Source organism: Hippoglossus hippoglossus, chromosome 11, assembly GCF_009819705.1.
Source record: "Hippoglossus hippoglossus isolate fHipHip1 chromosome 11, fHipHip1.pri, whole genome shotgun sequence".
NCBI lineage: Eukaryota > Metazoa > Chordata > Actinopteri > Pleuronectiformes > Pleuronectidae > Hippoglossus > Hippoglossus hippoglossus.
Window position 1 is genome coordinate 10,490,737 of NC_047161.1, and position 23,606 is coordinate 10,514,342.

Genomic DNA, 23,606 nt, shown 5'->3' on the forward strand with positions numbered 1-23,606 from the left:
CCCCACTCTCTCCCTCTTTCTCCTGTGTGTGAGATCCCAGCAGCACAACACTGACTGCTGAGTATGAGTCTTGCGTCTGTGAATGCTGGCCGTGACAGTGTGTCATGTGTTGCTCATATTAAGCCGGTCTGTCTCCAGTGTAAACATGCTGTCTGTGTATGCAGGATTTATATAGACCAGTTTGTGTGTGTGTGCGCTTCAAAGTGCATGTAGAGGTCTGACCGATGCTGTGATTTAGATCTGAAACCAATGATTTTTTCTTCTTTTGTAATATCTTGTGTGTATATGAATTCATTGCAAACTTTTGTATTGTGAGAAGCACAAATATGTCACGCCAGTTTTATCAGTGTACTCACTGATGTCATTGGATCACTGCTATGAAGGCGAGGTGGAGGTTGTCTGAGTGTGTTCACGTTAGTATATGGGTGCCGAGTGGAATGCAGAGCCACAGCCAAGGTCTCCCTGACAAGATCACATATCAAATCTGTAGAGCTATAGCACCAGATAATGTAGAGAAAGGGAGCGTTGTGACAGAGAAGGGGAGTGGTGGGAAAGATAATATGGAGGAATACTGAGGTGGACGACTCCTGCCTTTATGGTTTATGTTCTTACTGTTTATTACTCTGAGGACAGGACAGAGGAGTTGAGAGACTGCACTGGAAAACAAAGAACTGGGATTTGTATGCATGATTCCTTCACATGTCTGGAATGCAACTTATGAAACCTGCACTTTTATTGATATTTTAAGGGGCATTTTGAATCATAGTCTATGAATAATATTCTCTCTCTTTCTTTAGCCAGACAGAAAATTTCTAGAAAATTGGATCTGGTTGTTTCTGGAGTTTGCCTTTCTCTAATGAAGAACCCAGCAGGAGATTGTCCGAGCACATCCACTCGCTCTCTGTGAATTTTCCTGCTGTATTCTCACATGAGCTCACTCAGACATTTTGACGATATTTTACTGGAGGACTGGCAGGATAGGTTCTGGAAAATGTCCGGAGCAGCTGACTAGTACATTTGCGTTCTCACATACAGCCCCTCTGGAAAAATCACAGGAATATATCCAGAGTTCAGTGTGTGTCTAAAAGCAGCTTTTCCTTCTTCTCCCCTTCGATTAGAAAAAGCCTACAACAGTATCCAAGCCTGTAGTAGTAAATCACACAAAATGTGTTAAATTATTTTATTATTAAATTATTTATTTATGTGAAAAGTTATTTACATTGCTTACCCCCAAAATATTGGAAGTAGGCCTGGAGGCTGTGACTAATGAGTATTATTACATTTTCTGATGAGGACTGTTATTACTCAACAGTTAGAGGTACCAAAAACAGATTTATTTTATTATTTCTGGTCAGTTTTCAGCACAATCAGCTGCATTGAAACTGACTCCCCCTTTCCGACCGTCAGTGACACAGGTTACATCAGCTCTGGCGGTCGCTTTCAATGGGTCAGCGTGAATCATGTGACCTGGCTGTGTGACCCAGGTCGATGTCCTGTGTTGACTGTGGGTCAACCGGCACCGGAATTTCTTTGTTTGTGTTTCTGTTACAGATGACAGTCTTATTGCAGTGTTGTTATTTAAGCTTAGACATCATTTAACTGTCTCCCTGATGTGTGGACAGTGATTTAGGAGGAGCTAACAGGATTAATGCTCTAATCTGTGTGTGATGCTGTGGGTTTTCCTGACAGAGCCAGACCTGAACAGAAGGCTGCCGGTGTCTCCCTGATATGTGCAATGTCCAGTGCATGTATTTCTATGGTCCAGCAGTAACAACAAGGGATAAACATGTAACAGCAATCTCCTGTCAGCAGTTCAAATGCAGGTTTAATCAACATTCAGTTCACCTGTTGTCTAAACACATATCTTGTCAGAAAGGCAACCGAGCTACCTGATTTGTGTGCGACCATTCTTCAGTCACAGTCCATCGGTATCCAACACAGCTTCAGAGCTTGGTGTAAAAGGTGCAGCAGTATCAAGAGGGGATCCTTGAATTCAGAAAAGAGAAGTAGGATTAAAAAAGAAAGAGGAATAAGAGGATATGGACAAGTGAGGTGAGAAGGAGAGAGGAAGAGGGGGGGAGGAGCAGCCTTGCATTCTGTCTGCCACTGGCTGTACAGCCCCTCCCCCCCCCCCTCTGACGAGTGTGTATGTGTGCGTCTGGCTATGAGAGGGAGGTTATGTAAAGGGTAACTGAATCTCTTTGCTGGCTGTCACACAAACTGGCCCACTTTCTCTCTCACACACATGCACACAAAGACCCTGTCTGAGATTTAACTCTTTGCGTCACTGTGGAGATTTCTCAGTAGGTGTGTGAGCTCAGCACAGTTCGTATGTGAGACAGTAGGTGGTGCTTTGTCGCATGCCCATAGCATGCTTTGGTCCCTCGCTGTTGCCACTCTCTCTCTCTCTCTCTCACACACACATGATCACACTCACACCCTCTCGCCCCCTCCCCTCTCCCTCCCTACCTCTCAGAGCCACTGCACCATGTTGGATACAAAGAGCTGAGGGGAGCCGAGGATCAGAGTGTGTCACTAGCATGGGAGCTAATGCAACGTTGCGCAGCAACCTATTAATCAACCCACTGGGAAATGCTGAGGCTAAGGAGTGCAGAAGGCTGTAGGCTTGGTCTCTTCTCGAGCACATCCGTAAATTAAAAATGCTAATGAATGGAAGGGAGCAACTTGAAAACGCAGCACGGCTGAGCAGCCCGTTGCAACACAGATCGTCAGTTATCAGGAGCTTCTAAGCTGTCGGGTGTTTGTGGACCTGCACCGTGACACCAAAAGACAGACAGGGAGAGAAACAGAGAGAGGAAGGTGTGTATTCCTTTATTCTTATGTGCTCATATCCATGGATAGCGTTATGGGAAGGAGACATTAGGGCATGCCACTGGACAATGTAGGTCATTGTGTCTATTGTGTTTATGTCAATGTGTATCCACATCGCTCAGAACGATGGAGGCTTTTTATTTGTGCATTTATTTTTATCTTGATTTGTCCTTAAATTGAGACATTATTGCTCTGTTATTATTGCTCTTTAAATTGAATATCAGAGCAGGTTGTGGTTGTGTGTTGTGTTTGTGTGTGTTTGATGCTGAGGAGGTTGTCAGGAAGACTCTTGTCATGTTTCTGCTGCAGCTTCATGAGTCTGGCTGGCATAATAGACACACCCACCAAAAGGCAGGCAGGCAGACAGACAGGCTCTCCACATGTTGTTGCTGCTGTTAATACGTTCACCTGGGATTCACAGCACCTTCACTGTCTCTAGGTCAAAGCTCTGGACTGGGGTGTGTATCCACCTGCATGTGCAAAGTGAAGATGATTGACTTGTTTTCCAATTCAGTCTAATTTTGATGCATCTAATTCTTATTGTATTTGTATTGTAGTGATTTTAAGTGTGTGTGTGTGTGTGTGTGTGTGTGTGTGTGTGTGTGTGTGTGTGTGTGTGTGTGTGTGTGTGTGTGTGTGTGTGTGTGTGTGTGTGTGTGTGTGTGTGTGTGTGTGTGTGTGTGTGTGTGTGTGTGTTTTTGTTCTAACCTTTCCTCTTCTCTCTGCAGGTTACAGACGATATTCACTCGTTTTGATGAAGCCTTGAATTCAGGCAACATGGCTCTCAGCCCGAGTCACGGTCAGTGTCCTTTCTCATTTATTATTATTTGCCACCAAATCGAGTCATTTTGGTTTGAGAGGAGATCCTGGTTGTGTACGTGTGTGTGCATACGTGCATGTGTGTTGGTGAGCGCTTGTGCGTGCCTCGTGATTGTGTATGTTTGTTTCCATTAGCTTCAATAAGAGCAGCTAACAGGATTAATGCTTTAATCTGTGTGTGATGCTGTGGGTTTTCCCGGCAGAGCCAGACTTGAGCAGAAGGCTGCTGGTGATAATTGTTTGGTTTTAGCTTCAGATTGGACTATGGATCTTTAGGAGCCTCAGGCTCACTGAAAGTTGGAATTGTGCAGCGATTACACTGGCTACAGCAAGGTTTCATTTTGTTTTCACTTTTCAGATCATAAACTTAGGTTCCATAGCCCTCGAAGGTAGAGTAAGTTATTCTGGAGAAATGCTTCAGTGCTTCCTTGAACAGCGTGAAAGTAAAATCTCTATCGTAGCAAAACAAACAAATAAACATCATCAAACAAACAACGTCCACCCAAACACAGCTTCCAAAACACAACAGAGTAAAAACTAGTAAAATTTAGTTGTTGACATTGTTTGATCGATATCATTTTGAAATTATGCTTCCAACCACATAAAGCCACTGTGCTAAAATCTTATAATGTTCAATTAGTCTGTAGCTTTAAAGCCCTTTACACATTGTACTAACAAATACCACAATATAGAAAAAACATCTAGACAGAAATTGTACATCACAATAGATCTTGGCAAACCAGAAAATAAGGAATGTCCAGGAGCAAGTAATTTAATGTTACTGGACACACAAACATCAGTACCTACTTCTACTACCTACCACAGTCAGTCAATGGTGAAGCTCACTGATGTTCCAGAAGTAATGAACATACATTTCCTTCAAACCATGTACTGTGAAGACTGTAAGAGTTGCAGGCGAATAAATACCATTACATTAGCTCTTTTTGTGTTCATTTTTTAAAGTTAGGGTGTTTATTGTTTAAGTGTAAAGTGAGCAAGAATCAAAACAATCCCCCACCTCTATTAGTGGTTGTGCAGTAGTGTAATTTGAGATTGAAAATCCAACAGTTTGTTTACATAGATAATATTGTTAAACCTCACAGCACAATCATCTTTTGAGTATTGATAATACGATAACATTTCAAAGGGCATGAATGTCATTAACTGTGGCTTTAAGCTGAGTTTGTGCTCTGTGATGTCAGAAAGGTCTTGGCTCTTGGTGTCTAGCAGAGCCTGTCATTGGCTGTTTGTACCTTTAGGCTGCCCTGTCACTGGGTCTAACAGCGACAGTTGGTAACATGGTCGGCTGTTGCAGCTTGTTTACTTGGATAGAGAGAAACATGGGCAGAGGCATCGAGGAGGAGCTCAGGGCTTGTGGTGGTTTCTGTTGCCATGATGGTATCTCTGGTGGCAGGACAGGGGTAGAGGGAGTGTTACCTTTAACTCCTGCCTCCCTATGGTTGAGAGGAAAGCTGTGTTTTGGCTGCATGGTTGTGTAAGTGATTGTGTAATTCTTATTTAGAACAATAATGTGAGTTCTCCTTTCTTATGTTTCTATTTTTATACACTCCCAAGAGGTCTTGTCATGTGCCTAGGAGGAAATCTGTGATTATTTTAGATCAAACAAGACTTTTTGACTGTCTTTATTTGTAGGAGCAAGATACCAAGAGTAAACATGAGAACAACCCAGTGAAAAGTTTGAGAAGAAACTGACTGGGATGGTTGTGGTCTCTCAGTGTTTGCCTGAAATAATCAAGCAAGCAGTTAACAAACTACATAACAGGCTGATACTAATGGACTGACACGGATACTGAGAGTATCTGTATCTACTCGACAAACTCTGGCCATCGGACCATACACGCTGAGCACATATCCAAACGTGAGTAAACATACCAGATACCGGGGTGAACTAGCTACCACCTCAAGTATACTTTAGTTTCTTTCTCTTGTAGAAACGATTCACTATTTACCAGGGACGACAAAATGATTTGAACATTAGATCATCTGTAGGTTCTTTTTTCAATTAGTTGTCCATCCATCATCTGTGCTGCTGACACTTAGGGGTCATGGGTAGAGCTGGAGCCAATCCCAGCTGACATTGGGCAAGAGGCCGGGTACATCCTGGACATATTCAAATACTTTATTATAAAATGATTATTTAACCAGTAATATAATCTCTTAAATGAAAAATTATTTAATAAATATGTGACCGCTTCCTGAGTTTGCGGTACCGCTGTTAAATACTTACCTGAATTTGCCGTCAGTCATTTACAAAGATAAATTGAATCTTGTAGTTGAACAAAAAGTGATTTTGGAGTCGGTTAGTTTATCTAACCTGCTCCTGTCTCCATCATTCATGTCCCCGTTCTCAATAGTAAAACTGGCAGAGAAAACTAATAAAAGAGGTTAGTGGAATGTCAGATGCAGACTGAGATGAGTATTTGTGACCAAAACCTTGGTAAGCTTCCAATAATTTAACTTCTAAACACCGGACAGTGAGGACACATGTACGCACACGCACACACACTTTCGTTCTTGCCCTTGCCCCACATCTCTTTGGGTCCAGCTTTTGCTCTACAGGGTTTGTGGCAGCTGTTGCTGCGAGAAGAGGAGGGAGGGAGGGCAAAGGATTGAGGGAGGAAGCTGAAAGAGATCTCTGGCAGTAGCCGAGTCACAGCGCTGTGCCTATCACTGCCTCTCCCCAATTCATCATGACAGAGACAGAGAGAGATTGAACAAACAAGAGAGGGGGGAAAAGATAGAGGAGAAGACAAAGGAGAACAGAGGGAGAGGAGCGAATACCGACACAACAGGCAGTTTTTCTACCAATAACACACCGTAACCATGGCAGTTGGGGATGATGGTAAGTGTGTGTGTGTGTGTGTGTGTGTGTGTTTGTGTTTGTGTTTGTGTTTAATCTCATCTGGCGGTGGATGCTGGCACTCAGACAAAGGCTTGTCAACATATGGTTTTAGATCAAAATCAGCTTAGGTTCCAAGCACTTTCACCCCGAGTGCCCTGGCTCAGATACAGGCTACATATTTGATGTGTAAAGGAGAAAAGTGGGGTTCCCTATAATAAAATGTCTCCATTATGTTGTTGTGTGTGTGTGTGATGTGTGTATGTGTGTAGATATAAACAATGCATATGTCCTAGTGATTCGTTGTTGTGTTTTCTTTCAGTTTTCTTCAAATTCATTAGTCTGAGGACTGACCTGAACTCAGAGTGTCTGTCATGGTTGAATTGTACAGTATGCACCTTGGTCACAGAGGCCAAGTGGCATTCATGTACAATTTCTTCCTTTTTTACTGAAATTTTTCTGTTGTATTAACATCAAGTGTGTTGTTCTTTGCTTGCAGCCTTCCTATCTCTATCTCTCACTCCAAGATAGAAATCTGTGTGTTCATGTGTACACGTGCGAATGATTATTGGCAATCAAGAACAAATAATCATTCTTAAGCTATGGTTCATTCGTTAAAGCTTTTTCCATACGTCCTGACTCCCATCTGTAAGAGTTGGTTTTGGTCCACCTGAGACCAAAATATCCACCACGGTTAGAGCAGAAAAACGTTTAAATTTAGAGGAAACATAACCGACTTGGCGGAGAGAATTTAGTGTCTCCTCTTTCTGGCTGGTTCAAAATATCATCTGTAACTGTTTAATGTTATTAAATATGGCATTTTATACAGACCAGAGCAGATCAATTTTGAGCGTGTCATCTAGTAATAGTTGCTTCGTTTTTATTTCTGTATTGTTTCAATCTGGCCTATTTTAAGATGGAATTTTAAATTACCACTATATGTCAACAGTGAAAATCAAGTATTTGTCGGTAATAAAGAAAACATCAGCTGTCACATTATATATGCAGCTATACAACCTCAAGTAATCTTATGAAGTGTTATGCATGTGCTGATTTTAGATAATATGCTGATTAAATAAAAAGGAAAAACGCTACAACCTCAAGAAAGAAAGTTTATGCTGATATAAGCAGCCCCCAGACTTTCTCAATTTAACTTAAATGTTTTATAGCCACATTTAAATCTTTTAGGGTTTTGGCTTTAATAATATATTGTCTTGTTCTGAGTAAAAATATGGCAATAGAAAAAAAATAATAGTTTTTTATTTAATTGAGACGGCACATTGAACAGATCGGTTTTGCTCTCAGTCTGACTCCGTCTAGTTTCAACATTAACGCATCAGATTTCAACTGGACATGTAAAGATAAATAGATGGAAACCATTTTAAAATTGGTATCCTGATCTTCCAGACAATCCTGAAAACAACTGACCTGTGACGCAGACTTTATACAGTTGGCTAATTTCTCAACTGTCAAAAAGTCCCATTGACCCAAATACAAATCAACTTTCATCATTAACACTGATTGATTATATAATTCTGACAAATAACTGATGCATTCTCAGGTGTATGTTTGTAAAAGTGAACAAAACATGTTTCCAGAAAGAAAAGCATGTCAGTGCCACTGGCGCCGTGCTAAACTCACTTAATGTTATTTTGTCTTGTCTGAAAAGGAGCTTGTCCAAATGCAGACACACACACACACACACACACACACACACACACACACACACACACACACACACACACACACACACACACACACACACACACACACACACACACACACACACACACACACACACACACACACACACACACACACACACACACACACACACACACACACACACACACACACACACAGAGAGAGAGAGGAAGCCCTGAGATGTTCGAGGCCATCAGCTGTAGCTTTCCTTGCTTGCATTGTACCTAAGTGTTGACAGGGACTGACGTGCAGACACACACACAAACACACACACACTGTCTTTCGCAGACATCCTCATTCTGCTTCAGTGCATCCTTGGCGCTGCAAAGGAAACCATGACCCCATTTCCAGGCTAGGCTGGTTGCCATGGCAAAGCTTTCCTCTCAAAATTATGGTTTATCCCTCTCCTGGATTTGGAATTAGGACTCAAATCATACCTCTATATGTGTGTGTGTGTGTGTGTGTGTATTTTACTCTTGCTTCTTCAAACTATATTTACTTCTATACTAAACTGTGGTTAAACAGTGTGTTCCTCCTTTTGTATTGTTGATAGATTTTTAAATATTAGTCTTTGCTTTCGACAATATCTGACAATCACAATTCTCTGAAGAGATGGTTATAATACTTTTTGTTCTAAATGCCCACACACGTACACACACACACACACACACCTACACACACCTACCTCTCTTCTAGTTTACATAGGAGCTGGGGCAGTACATCTCACGTTCTCCTTTGCATCCCTTTCTCAAAAAAAGGCTGTGAAATATCAAAATATTTTCTGTCTGTCATCTTATGCACCCTGTCACATGGTCCTGAGCTGGTCTATGTGACACAGTCTGCCCCAGCTTAAAGCAGATCAGCACAAACACAGGTTCTCTGTGTGTTGTTAAGATGCCTGGGTCTGCTCTTAGTGGCGTGTTGAGACTTTCAGCTGTAATACTTAATGATGATGATGATGTCTGCTGCACTGCTGCGACTGATCGTCTCAGTTCTTCAGAACAGAAACTCTGACTCTTTACTGTCACTGATGTTTGGTTTGAACAGAGTAAATAAAATGAGTGCAATTGCTGTGGGAAACTATCAGCAAATACTACCAGTAGCACCAAGTGGCCTTTCTCCAGCAAAGCAGTTAGCTCAGATTTATTTGTGGCTCTGTATTCAAGCTGACCTGTAGCTGCTCTACAGAACGGCCTTTATTTATCTGAAGTAGTGGCCCTCGAGAAGAAGCCATTTGTCTGGTGCAGAGCCAGTGCTGCCACCATGTGGTCACAACTGAAAGATAGTATGCATTAGTGTCTGTTTTTTTTGTTTTTTTTGCCTGTTTGTGTAGATGCTTTATTTGCACATAGTGCCATAGTTTTCTGGGGAGTGTGATATTTCCATGGCAACACTAATGCTGCCATGCATTCCTCTCCTCCCCAGCACGCCAGAATCCATCCTAATTTAATAAACCAGCATGAAGTCAGTGAAGACACAGTAAATGTGTTTATTAAACTAAATTGGAGATGTGAGCGTGTGTTCACGGGCACACTGCACATCTTTTTTTCTTTGCTCTGCTCATCTGAGAAGCTGGACTGCACTGGTCGCCATGGTAACAGCATGTGTGCAGCCTGCCTTCTTCTCTCTCTCTCTCTCTCTCTCTCCCTCTCTCTCTCTCTCAATGCCCCCCCGCCCCCCCACCCCTCCTCTCCTCTCTCTGGTGTCTTAGCTCTGCCCTCCACCCTGAGACATTTTCTCCCATGGGGTCTGACTAGACAAAAGCAGGAAATGCTAATCATGCTAACGATGATGCAAATCAACGCTAAGACAGTTGATGCATGACTGATAATTGCTAATGGCCCCCTGGGTTTGATAGAACGCCATTAAAATCCTCTAACTGGTATTTTATATTGTCCATTCATTCTGTTTTATTGGGGTCCCTGTCAGTAAATTGAACAAGCACTGTATTTCTATTTTCTTTTCTTCTGCATTCATCATATATATTGATTGTAAGACCTTGTCTATTAATATAATCTTTTTTATGCAAAGGGTCTTTTATCCCTTTTGTCCCTTGAACGTTGAACCCTGATATTGACCATTAACAATCATGAAGAACCTGTTTGTTCAAAATGCTTTTTACAATAGTAAAGTATTTTACAATAATCTGGTTGGAAGACTCAACATCTGTAAAATATCAGTTCACATAAAGCTATCCAGGAACTGTGTGTGTTCTTGTATATAATGTGCAACACAGTTTATTTATTTATTTGGCTCCATATAATATTGCATTAGATTTAAAATGTATCAATAATTTCTTTGCTGTGAGAATGTTTACGGTTGTTTACATCCATATAATAGACTTTTAAATCAAGGCACCACAGTAAAAACCAACCTTCAATCCAACTGCACAAGCATTTACTTGCTGTGGACCAGACTAAATGCAAAATTCACGATAAACAAGCGTGAAGTGAAAATGGCTGCATTACAGTCCTTCACAAGGCAAAATGCCAAGTGGCTTTAAGTGTCTGTGGGTTGAAGACTTCAGTTCGTCCTTGAGTGTAAATAGAGCCCGACCGATTTCATCGGTTGGCTGAAAAAAATCGGTCAATGTTTCACAGACACAACAGCATCTGTGTTTTTGTTTTCCGATATCCCTCAGTGTGAATTATTTTACAGAATCAGCATCGCAGAAAAGATGTGCATTTGTGTTTATATTTTATGTTTGGTAATGATATTTTCTTATTTCAAGTTCTATACATTTGGTTGTATTTGTGTTTTCTTTATATCTATAGTTATGATAAATTGCATGCTTCAGTTATAGCAGTTGTTTCTATATACTCTTGCCCCTAAAAGTGGGCTGCATGTTTCTACTGCTACGCTCATGTGCATACAAGCACCTTCAAATTACAGCAGGAAGTTTGGAATTCAACCTCATTGTTATTGTTTCATTTCAAATCCAGTGTCCTGGACTACAGCGTCAAAACAGTGAGGAACATGTCACTGTATTACTCCACTGTATGTGTGTGTGGGGGTGTGTGAGTGGGAGGGTCAAGGCCTCAGATGGAGGGGTGTGGTCATTTCCTCCCCTTCACCCTCCCAATCATCACCCTCCCTTATTTTTTTATCTCCAGGACCCTTTGTTCTGTGGATGTGAAGAGAGAGAAATTAAAAAAAAATAAATGTGCTTCTTGTCTCTCAGGTAGATGAGGCAGCATAAAAATGGTGTTAAGAGGTTGTTGAAAATTGAGCATGAGAGTAAGAGAGTGTGTGTTGTCCATGGTAATGAGTTTAGGTTCACTGGTCTGGCAGGGACACAGAAGAAACCCTGTTAATATTCCTGGGGTGTCTGTGTGTGTGTGTGTGTGTGTGTGTGTGTGTGTGTGTGTGTCTCTCTCCCTTTCTCTCCCATCACACACACATTCATATTCTTGCCTCCGCACTGGCTGCAACACCATGATGTCACCTCTCGTACGATTGGCTGCGAGGCTGCTGAGGAAAGGAGGAGAGATGCTGGGAGAGAGAGAGAGAGAGAGGGGAGGGTAGAGGATGGCTAGAGAGGAGTGATAGAAAATGCCGGCACTTATATGGGTGGAGGGATTTTCAGACAGCGACTTGAAGTGTGTGTGCGTGTGTGTGTGTGCAGCTTTAGCTCCGACATGAAGTGTGTGTGAGTTGTGTGTATGTGTCTTGGGGTACGGCTTGGACCAATACCACGCCCTCCCAGAAGCATGAAGCGACTGATCTGCCAGCGGATCTGTGACTGTGAGTGCAGGGATGGATCTGGGTGTTTTGGTGTGTGTGTGTGTTGCTGATTGAGGACCTTTTATGTCAGCTTCTTTACATGTCCACTAGACTCTGCATATATTTGCGTGCATGTGACACACGCACACACGTATGTCACTGGTTTTGCATGTTGCTTGTGTGTGTAGGTAACTTGACGTATGAGTCAAGGTGTTGGGTGGTGGCTGTGGCGCATTTCTCCACGACTGGTTGTCAGAGTGACTGGAGTGCTACTGCATTCCTATGCCAACACTTTCATCTCCACAGTTGTGTGTGTGTGTGTGTGTTTCGCTGGCACACTCAAAATGCTGCACCTTTGCTGCAAGCGTGTCTCAAGTTTCCCTGCTAGCTTTCTTGTTAGCTATATTTCTGCTAGCATGTGGGCTCTGGAGAGTTCTGTCGATCACAGTTTGCATGGGTGGACATTTTGGTCATTAGATGTGTTTTCAGGCTCTTAAAAGGGATGTGTGTGTGTGTGTTTCTTTTTTCTTCCTTCTTGCAGTGTGTGTAATTAGTATTGATTTAGTGATTCCTGACCAAGCTCTCTGTAGACTACAACCTCCTCCACGCTTTGCGACTCGTCTTTACTTTTCGTTCTACTGATCGTTGTCTATGAAACAGACTCGAGCTCTTTATGCTCAGCATAAAAGGAGCAACTAAAATCCAAGCTACTGTGAAATGCTTCAGACTAAGGGCGTAAATAATTCATGCATTCTTATTTAACATATTTAGAAGGTTGGTCTCTGCAATTTGTTTTTGTGGGAATGGATTATTATCTTTTTTATCAGTGAGTCTTCAGTTGTTAGCCTGTGTTGTGCTAATTTATAATTATGAATGCAGGTTATGAATGAATTCAAATAATTGTTCCACTGTTCAGGGTATTCCAGGTCTCTTTTTTAAGATATGTGCAATTTATATAATAAGATCATTAATATCTGTTATGTAGTCTGAACTCAGAAACAATAACAAAGGCTTAGCATGAATTTCATGTGGTAACACACAAGTGGTAACGCTCTACACTTTCTCTTCTCTCTCTAGATCGTAATTTTGACGATGACGACGACAGTGTGGATGGGAATCATTCTTCCTCCGCCCAGGCTGCATTCAAGGTCCCCAAAGTTCCAAAGAAGCCTGCAGAGACCTCGGCTGCACGCAGGCCCAGTGCTACTGGTGGCAAGCTAGGTACTTACGTTAATGCACATTGGCAACTACAGTGAATTCAGATGCACAACAGTGCATCCAAGTCAGGAAGCAACGCAATGATCAGTGCTGTTATGATTACAAAGTGTAATCATGTACTCAGTGTGCAGCCGATCTTTTTATAGTCTGAGCTCAGTAGTGTCAGTATTTAAGAATTTAAGATTTAGACATTACTGAATGCAGAAACACTTAAAACCTAGTAAATGACAAGCAGCCCAGAGAATCAAGCACCGTAAAACATCATTAAGAATTTATCAGTATCCTCCTTTTGTGGGGAAATTACTATTTTATTTTGTACATACAGGGAGTTCAGTGACTTATAGCAAGTGTCTAGACGAGTTTAGTCAAACTGCATCGCAAATGGACTTGAACTCTGAAATATATTGCCTGACAGTTTTGTCAATTCAGGCAGGAAATTTTAATTGTATATTCTAATAAGAAATTTCCAAACATGTCAGAGATAATATGTGTGATATGAGATCATAAAAATGTCACTTCACCTAAAGGGGTCCAGGGTTTCTCATTAATCGTGTACATTGATATTATACATTCATTTTATTTTGGCTTTGGACTCCAGCTCATGTGTTTTGAAATTATAATGTGGCTATGATGTTGAAGCTGACTTTGTGGATATTAATATAAATTCTGTGTTAACCGTCTAAAAACCGTCCTCCTACACGGCTCCCTAATTATATGACACTGTTGCTGGATTTATTCATCACTTCACTTTGCTTTGTCTCAGTGTGTGTTTCATCTGGTGAAGGCTAAATACAGAAATCCACTCAAACTAACCAGAGGTGCTGACAGATAGTCACAACATCAAGTGTCTGCTGATGAATGTAGGGAAGTGAACTGACCTCTAACCTGGACTTCTTGCATTTATTTCCATTTACATGCATGCGGTATGATTAACCCCTAAATCAGTGATCTAGGAGTCTGAGTAAAGTCCTGAGACTCGACTCGTGGTGAACCAGACTTGAGACTCGAGCATCGACTGCGTTCAGACTTGGAAGTTGGAATCAAGGGCTCCAATCTGTTGTCCATAATAATTTGGCGTGATATAACAAAGCCATGTATATAATGTCACATTATTTAATTTCTGGCAAGGTCAGACATGCGTGTGAATCCACAAACCTACATATGGATTCATGCTCATACCATCATTAACAGTAAGAGTTCAACCTTCAGGACTCTGGTAGTGGGGACTGAACTCGGTCAAGACTCTGACTCACTACTTTATTCACTTGGATTTAGACTCTTGACTTGACTCAGACTCCAGCTTTAGTGACTCAACACTTCTAAAGATAGACAGAATCTGCCCTCCTAACCTTTTAATGTCCTCATAAACAATTCAGTGTAATCCCGTTTTCTGCAAAGCATATTATTGGTGGACACCGGTTGAGAGGCTGTGGGGGCTGTTAAAAGAAATAAAATGACTTTATTTTGCAGATGTCACAGTCTTCAGTGACGCACTGCCTCTCCACAGAAATCTGATACTCTTTCATATTCTTATCATCAGACACCTGCGCTCATATCTCAGGGCTGCAGCAGATCTGGCTGTGAAACAGTTCTTATATCCTCCTTCCCGTCCAGAGAGCCTCCTTCTCTCTGCCTCCTATCCCTCCTGGTTTCACAGTGCAGTGTTGTTGGCTTCCTCTTTCCATGCATTGATTTTTTTTTTTCCATCTTTATCTCCATTGGAAGAAAGCTGTGCTCCCACCACCGTGCAGTCGATTCCTGGTGCTTACTAATGCATCTCTGTCAGCCATGTCGCACACACATGCTTACATAGAGTGTGCTCATAGGTGAATGTGTTTCACAAGCAAGCATTCTGTCTGGGTCCTGGTACATCGCTGCGCTGTGTGGAAACACAGGACGGTGGTCTCTTGTCACTTGGATCATTAAGGCCTTATTGATCGTCGGGCGACAAAGAGAGGCTGAAGTCAAAGGCATGCTGGGTATTTTTCACAACTGTGACCTTGTTAATATCACTGCGATGGAAAGGAAAAGACAGATGTTATGCAATCACATGCCTCTGAATTGTATCTTCTTTTCATTTTTTGAAAATGAATTGTTCTTTTCTGCTATATGGGAGTAGTTCCCATGATGGCGGTGGTGGGAGGACCTATTGTCTGGATGTAGATGACAGTACGCCCACACAATCTGGCAGAACTCGACAGCAAGACAGATCTGTCCATTTTGCCAATAACTGACAGTAACAGAAAAGATTGCTGCCTTACACAAAAGGTTTGAATCCCTATCGGAGAGAATCAAGTGCTGAGATGGTTTTAAGTCACAGTTAAAATATAATTTTGAACTGTGTTCATAGCAAAGTTTGTTCTCACTATTACAAAAGCATCTGCCATCAACATAACCATAATTATTATTGGAGTCATAACGACTGATAACATGCCGTGAACCTTTCCATTCCATAAAGCTGGCAATAAAAAATAATTGCAAATGTGAAGCGGTGGAGGACGTGATTCTAGGCAAGGCTGCTTCCATGTTACGCCTGGAGAGTCACAGAGGATTGTGCCGATTGCTAACCAGCCGCCGACATGTTCCCCAGCTCTCTTAACAACCGTGTAGAGTTTTAACATGAAATATCTTTGTGACGCAGGTGAAAAGGAGGAAAGAAAACATTTCTTCTGCCTTTGTTCATACCCAACTCTCTATCATGTCCTCCTCTCCTGTGAACAACTTCTAAGTTGCCTCAGTGTTTAATCCTCCCATCGTCCTGGATCGCTCTCAGCTCTCAGTTCTCAGTTCCTGCCTTTTTTTGGTGCGCAAGCTTTCTTCGTCTCGTCTATCCCTCCTCTCCCTGTTCCCCTCTGGTGAGGAGCTGGAGGACGTTTGGTCCACAGAGCTTCCATCCCCCAGAGAGATATGATTGACATTCCCATTACTGCCAGGAAGTCCATTAGAAACAAAGGCTGCTCCCACTGACTTAAGTGTGTGTAGCGTTTGTGTGTAATTCATGCCTGTGTTTGTGAGAGTTAAACCAGATTCACGAAACCAGCCAGCACAGAAATCCTTTTCATGCTGAAGCCTTGTAAGAGATATTCTAAATATACACACAGACGCTTTTTAATCGACTCTGCTCTGTTTTTCCAGTGTCTAAAGAAAGTGCCGGAGCAGTTGATGAAGATGATTTTATTAAAGGCTTCACAGACGTCCCTACAGTCCAGGTACACTACACACAGGAGAATAAATGTCGCACACACTTACACCTTTTACGAACAAAACTATTGAGGCTTTCAAGGCCAGACTGCCTGAGGTTTTTTTTCCATTTTTCAAATGTTTCTGTTTTGCATCCTTCTCTTCCTTGTGCTTTCCTTCTCTATGCAGATCTACTCAGCAAGGGATCTTGAGGACAACCTCAATAAGATCCGTGAGATTTGCTCCGATGACAAACACGACTGGGACCAGAGAGCCAGTGCTGTTAGTAGATTCGCCTTTAACTGTTCATTTAGTTAAACTCTAACAATAAAATAACCATTTTGGAATGTATTTTTGTATTTACAGATGAAAAAGATCCGCTCACTGCTTGTGGCGGGCGCAGCCGACTACGACTGTTTTTACCAGCACCTACGGCTACTGGATGGAGCTTTCAAACTGTCAGCGAAAGACCTGCGCTCGCAAGTGGTTCGAGAGGTCTGCATCACCGTGGGGTGAGTTGATTACACATACTTTCATCACTAGAGGTTAAATTGATAAAAATATACATAGAAAAAGATTTGTCATTTCTCACTGGTCATCCATAGGTGTTTTAGAAATTATTGCATCTATTGTAAGCGTGTTTCGCTCGTGGCAGCAGAAATTTGGCTCTAAATAGGAAACAACTGTAAATGTTTTATACTATTCTCGAAATACAGGAAGTACAGGGTGTAAACTCAGTGTAATGTAACCCTGTTGGATCCAAACAGTTTGATTACACCCTGGCAGTATTTTACCACAGTTTGTGGTTGCGTTCATGTTTGTATTGTGTTTATAACATATATGTGTTTTTGTCTGTGTATTCTTTTAGCCACCTTTCATTAGTGTTGGGAAATAAATTTGACCACGGAGCGGAAGCCATCGTTCCCGTCCTTTTCAACCTCATCCCCAATTGCGCCAAAGTCATGGCCACCTCCGGTGTGTCGGCTATCCGCATCATCATACGGGTAAGTCGTTTTGCAAACACAAGAATTAATTCAACAGTCTTGTTTTGCAACTTTATTGTCAGTGTGAGCACTACTGCTAGGATCTGATTATTGGAATTTCATTTAACCTTTCTGTCCTCTGCAGCACACACATGTCCCGAGGCTCATCCCTCTGATAACCAGTAACTGCACATGCAAGTCTGTGGCCGTTAGAAGGTGAGGTTAAACACACTGGTGTACCAATGAAATGCTCTCAAATAATGAAAAGTCATAAAATTATCACAAGAAGGTTTATGGTGTGGTTCAGTCATGGTTTTTGCGATAATGAAACTGATGGAAATGTGTCTTCTCCAGGCGCTGTTATGATTTCTTGGTCCTTCTGCTCCAGGAATGGCAAACCCACTCTCTAGAGAGGTGAGGGCGGCTGTTTGGATCAGCGCTGGTTTCTCGTTCATTCAAAAACTTTGGATAAAACAAGTTTCAAACCTGTTTACACTTAAGGAACCTTTTGTATTTATTTGTCAGGCACACAGCGGTTCTGGTTGAAAGCATCAAGAAGGGAATTAGAGATGCTGACTCAGAGGCCAGAGTGGAGGCCCGCAAGTAAGACATTATTTCATAAAATTGCATCATGTGAAAGAGGAATAGTTATAAATATCTCACCACCCTCCTTTTCCTGTTTGAATCCCTCGATTTCTCAATTTTTCTTCCTCCATCATCACCCCACTACCTCCCTCCTCAACCATCCATTTATCCTCTGACTCTGATCTCTCTGCCCACCTCTGCCATGGTTCTCTTCTCTTCTCAGGGCCTACTGGGGTTTGAGGAACCGCTTTCCGAACGAGGCTGACGCTCTCTACAACTCCTTAGAGCCATCTTACCAGCGGACCCTTCAGTCCTGCCTGAAGAGTTCCGGCAGTGTGGCCTCTCTTCCCCAGAGTGACCGGTCCTCATCTTCCTCTCAGGAGAGCCTCAAGTAATCAGAGCTCAGCACCGCACCTCCATAGTTTGCTTTAGACCCCCAGGTTTACTAGGTTTACACTTAATACACTACACATTAAATTATCCTCAGTTGGCTTATACATTTCCCTTTTCAGAAAGAAAAAAAAATCTAATTGATTAAAGTGGACTGCTCTTTTTTCAGCAAGACAAAATCCCCATTAGTTCACTAGTGTTTTCACTGGTAAACACAAAGACTTCAGTTGGCGTGTTAGTAGAAACTTACACTTTTCCTGCTCACTGCTTTTATTACTTTACTTTTATTTATTGCACTCAGTTAGTAGTCATCAGTGTAGTTTAAAGCCTGCAGGTTAACCTTAAAAATAGAAATTAGAAATATGATTAAAAGAAAAATACATTAAAGATGCCATTTGTTTTGTTGTGTATGTGTTTGTTTTATTTTGTATTGACCTACTTCTCTCTCTTTTCTGTCAGTCGGCCTCTTTCTTCAAAATGGTCTGCAGCTCCAGGGCGAGGTGAGTCACACACACACACACACACACACACACACACACACACACACACACACACACACACAGAGTTGCAAACTCTCTCAAAGATATAATCTCATGGTCACTCGCTTCGACATGAATAAATACACAGCAGCTCGGTCCATCTGTAAAGTTCCCATCATATTCATTACATCTTGCCCGTGTGTACTCCTGTACGATCACACCCGTTTATGTTTTTATGTTACAACACACATGTGAACGCACAAATGTGTGTATGCGTCTGCACATGACTTGTGTATTTCTGTTTTAGTATCAATATTGTGTATGTTTTGTGTTGTGCCCGCATGTGTTTTGTATTGTGTTGTATTGTATTTGCCATCATCACCTCCGTCCCCACTCCAACACACTCCTCCTCCTCCTGCTGTCCCATCAGTCCCTGCGGGTTCAAAGGGTGGGGTGTCATCGGCCTCCCTGCAGCGTTCCCGTAGTGACGTGGATGTAAACGCGGCAGCATTGGCTAAGCACCGGAACGTCGGACAGGCCAGGGGCTCGGGTCGACTGACCCCTGGCTCCTACTCCTCACTGGGTAAGGGCCCCTGTCAGTCAAGTTAGACGACTAATCCAACTGCACAGACACTGGTGAGCATGTTATCAGCTGGAGGTCCGAGGAGTCCATTCAGATCAGCTTAGCGGTAGCACTGTTACAACCACATCCTTCTACAAAACAGTCTTAAAGGACAGACTCACACACTCTAGACTGGGCTCTCTCCTCTCTTACTCTTGTCCTTTCCTCTCCTGCTGCCTGCTCATTGCTTGTCAATGTGTCTTGTTTATGTTTTGTATTTATATTCTGTCTGCATGTTCTATAGATCAGTGTTTTCCAAACTAGGGGTCACGACGAAAGACACAGTTAGAGATAGCATATTTAAACCATAATAGTTACAAAAGATTAAAAAGTAGTAGTTCAACCAGGAAAATATAAATATTTTACCAACCTTTTGATTTTCTTTGTCCCCATATGCCCCCCGTGGTGATTATGATTTATAAGTCAAAGCAACAGTTGCAACAGGTAAATGTATAGCACAGTACATTACAGCACTAAAACCTGTTCCTACACATTCAGTACCTACGGGACCGAATCACAACACAGAAATCAGTCCCTCATTTAGGTGCCTGAGCTCTGTACTGAAATAGATGCTCTGCTCACAAGCAACATATACATCACTGCACATGCCCAGTTACGTTACACTTAACTCTGGTGGCAACGCACTCATGGCTCAGGCAGCACGTAATGTTAAGCGTTGTAGCTACGTTTTTTTAGTTTTGCAATGTAAATTTGTGAAGAGCTTTGCAGTTATTTATGTTTTTATTTAAATAAAATATACTTTGAACTATTAAATTAATATATCAATATGTTTTTTCTCTTTTTTCCCCCCCTAAGATAAAATAATCGGTTTTGGCACCGTTACTGTTTTAAAAGTATTTTTTGTGAGCTCAAATCAATATCCTCTGTGACAATGACGGTCAAAAGTCTCAGGCTCTGTTATTATGGGGGTGGGGACCTTGAAAGTTTGGGAACTCCTGCTATAGATGAATTCTGTCTTGTGTGTTTGTTCGTCACTGTGTTTCGACACTGATCCCTACATCTGCATCCCTTTTGAACAGATGTTCTGTTACTAATTCACATTGTGCTCCTTTCTTCTCCTTCCTCTTCTTTCTGCCCCTTTTCTTTTCCGTCTCGAATTCTTTATTACTTTTCATTATTTCTGTGGCTCTTTTGTCCCTGACACTCAACTTTCATTTCCCCCATCTCGGGTTCCTTTTGTATCTTTTACTTTTAATATTTCTATCAATCCTTTGCTGTTCTTTTCCCTTCGTTTCTTTCCCTCTTCCACCCACTCTATGTGTCTTTCTCTCTTTGCTACTAAAGATGATGCCTCTGATAAAACGGATGGTAAGATCATCTCACTCTGCTTCACCAGCAACAGCCTACTCATGTTTTCTTTTTCCCTTCCTCTTTTTTCATTTCCTTTTCCTCACTCCAACCCAGTCCATGTTATCTCCTTTTATCGCAGTATATGGCCACAGCGCCCCCTGCTGTCAGCCTTACATTGAACCCTATTTTGTATCACCATTCCATTCATTCCATTCATCACATCATGAATCTAATCAATTATTTACACCTATAACATCATCTGCTGCTTTACTACAGTTTAATCAGATTTTATATTGAAATAGAACGTCAACACCTGTGTTTAACTATCATTCTGTTATTGAGGTTTTAGTTTGATATTAGGATTTTAGGATGTGTTATTCTCTACATGTTGGCTGAAAATGTGATTTTTACGTCATGCCCCCTCTTTGTCTGTCTGTAGGGACCAGGTCAGACAATGGTAAGATTGTGGTTAGGTGGATGTGCATCTCCGCTTTTTAGGGATGTTCTAGTTGTAACATTTTAATTGACGGTTTCTAAATGTCTAAATCTTTCATTAAGAAATCAAAAGTGAATCTTGCATCTCTGATTGTTTTCTTAATGGTCCTTATGAGGCAGTATTTGAATTGAGGCTTAAAGACTTAATATAAACAGAAAGTGGATCAGATGATGCATTGTACAGGCTGAAGTGAATGCTGGTAATGAAGAGGGTTTCATTTTAAGTTGAAACTACCACTTGACCAGTGGCGCAACATAAAGATAATTGGCAGCTATGTTGACAATCGATTAATCAGTGAAGTCATTTTGATCAACAAATGAATCTGTATTTTAATCAATAATAAAATATTTGGAACTGCTGGAACTAGAATGACACTCTCAGTCCCCTTAAATTTAATCAAACTGCACCAAATTTCACTCAAACATAGAAATCAGTCCCCTAAATCTGCCTGATTTATCAAGACCCATGAATTATTCAGCAATGCAAATATACAAAAACGTCCTTTCTCACAATCTTAGAAAGTGATAAATAATTCCTGGACTAATACTTAGTGACGGGTAACTGTTTGCCTTATAATCAGTTTCAGATTTTAAGTACATCCTGATTAAGACTGGTTTCAAATCCCCTGAAACATCCCTGATGTATTCGTGTGTGTGTGTGTGTGTGTGTGTGTGTGTGTGTATGCTCCTGGCTGAATGTTAGTGTTTAGTTTAGCATCTGATATTTCAGCTTCCAGCATTATTTGCTTTTCATTATATTTAGTAGCTTCGTAGATGCTGGGCTGCAGACAGTTTGTGAGACGTGTACAGTACAGGGAGTTTTTGTGTATTTTTACGGTTCTCCCTCGGTATACCTGCAGGCCGTGTACGTACCAAGCAGCCGCTGTCCACTGCGAGCAGCGTGTCCAGCCAAGTGGACTCAAGAGGACGCAGCCGCACCAAGATGGTCTCCCAGTCGCAACGTATGTACCCCCTCACACCCCCTGATCACACAGCATTACGTAAACCCAGCTATGAGGAAAAAAATCCTGGATGAAGTCCTCTCAGTCCACATACACAGCAACACAAATGGAGTGTGAGCTTCTTGGAGTGTGTGTTTGTAGTTTCTCAGGCTCTTATTGTGGAGTTTCTTTACATGTTGCCTTCGAGGTGACGATAAGCTCCATGTAAATGTTTCTGTGCCTTTAGGTTCCGACGAATCCGATTGCACACCAGGTATTCTGTTTGTGTGTCAGAGTCAGTATGTGTGCGTCTTTCTGTGAACCACAGTGGGAATGGTGGCCCACCTGCTATTGCTGTCATTCTGATCAAGGTGTTTTATATATAGAGGAGTGAGCGTGTGTGTGTGTGTTTTCTCTGCATGCTGTGTCTCATCACTGAGGATAATATGGTGGTCAGTTTATTTCTGCTGCTCTAGCCCGGCTCTGGATGCCATTCAAGTTATTTAAAGTGCTACACAAAAGCAGATGTCTCGTTGCTGCTTTCCAACAAGACGTAATGGTGGGGTGAGCGATCCTGGGGAATGACTGACCCTCCACCCCCCCCATTCATGCACGTGCGTTGGCATGGCAAACCACTGATCTCAAAAAGTTGGAATTAGCCACCACAAACGTTAATCATCGCCATTTCGTTATCCTCTTTGGGTTAGCTGTATTCTGTGATGTTTCAGTGCTTAGCATTTTGAGCGCTACTTTAAAAATGCTTGTTGGTATAACTTTTTGTGAGATAGATGTGTTAGCATTTCCAGTGGAAAACAGTAGTTCTGAAACAGCAGTGGCAGTGTACGTTATCTTTTCAGGACGTCCTCCCATCCGTTGATAGAAGAGGAATGAATGACCTGTAACATGTGATGTTTTACGCTATTTTATAAATAGCTCTAAGAAAGATTATTAGCATACTGTTAGCATATACTCTTTGACCGTTCCCATGGAAATAGCTATTTCCGGTTCAGAGACCTCCATCTGGTTCCCAGTGCCCCTTCACCCCTCATGTCCACAAACACGAATACCCTTGTTGCTGATTGGCTGGAATAGTGTTGTGCTATTTGGAGTTGTCCAGCTTTCTTCATTTCTCAAAATAAAATCGCTTACCCCACCTTTAATACTAACATGCTGCTTGCGTCTGACTGGTTTAAAAGTGCAAAATGATTGGACCAGAGCCCACTGCACCAATCCGATCATGACATTTAGATAAAAAACCCAATGCAAGAATTCAAAGCCCAAATCTCAGAAGCAAAGATCAACAGAAATAGAGGAAATGGCATCTGCACAGAGGACTAGAATAATTTCTACTTATTTCAGTTCGAGTGCGTGTGTGGGTGTTTTTGAGCATATTTTCTTTGAGGCATTTCTTTTCTTTCATTGTGAACAGGCTTTGCTTCATGTATATCTGACAGCTGTCTCAAC

General features: G+C 41.8%; 1 protein-coding gene across 50 annotated transcripts in view; it reads left to right on the plus strand.

Moving 5' to 3' along the window:
* clasp2 (cytoplasmic linker associated protein 2) overlaps positions 1-23,606 on the plus strand; it is a 51,696-nt gene that overhangs the window by 11,843 nt on the left and 16,247 nt on the right. For 23 of the 50 annotated variants that reach the window (XM_034599509.1, XM_034599526.1, XM_034599519.1 and 20 more), the window contains exons 7-22: positions 3,561-3,631; positions 13,016-13,159; positions 16,292-16,365; positions 16,526-16,618; positions 16,703-16,848; positions 17,205-17,340; positions 17,465-17,535; positions 17,674-17,733; positions 17,845-17,922; positions 18,128-18,295; positions 18,754-18,794; positions 19,204-19,356; positions 20,701-20,724; positions 21,146-21,163; positions 22,062-22,163; positions 22,390-22,416. In XM_034599509.1, coding sequence (XP_034455400.1) covers positions 3,561-3,631; positions 13,016-13,159; positions 16,292-16,365; positions 16,526-16,618; positions 16,703-16,848; positions 17,205-17,340; positions 17,465-17,535; positions 17,674-17,733; positions 17,845-17,922; positions 18,128-18,295; positions 18,754-18,794; positions 19,204-19,356; positions 20,701-20,724; positions 21,146-21,163; positions 22,062-22,163; positions 22,390-22,416 — 1,406 coding nt within the window. Of the gene's footprint in view, positions 1-3,560; positions 3,632-11,748; positions 11,960-13,015; positions 13,160-16,291; positions 16,366-16,525; positions 16,619-16,702; positions 16,849-17,204; positions 17,341-17,464; positions 17,536-17,673; positions 17,734-17,844; positions 17,923-18,127; positions 18,296-18,753; positions 18,795-19,203; positions 19,357-20,700; positions 20,725-21,145; positions 21,164-22,061; positions 22,164-22,389; positions 22,417-23,606 lie in introns of those variants that run through there. The other 27 variants (XM_034599518.1, XM_034599550.1, XM_034599551.1 and 24 more) reach the window with 10 other exon arrangements.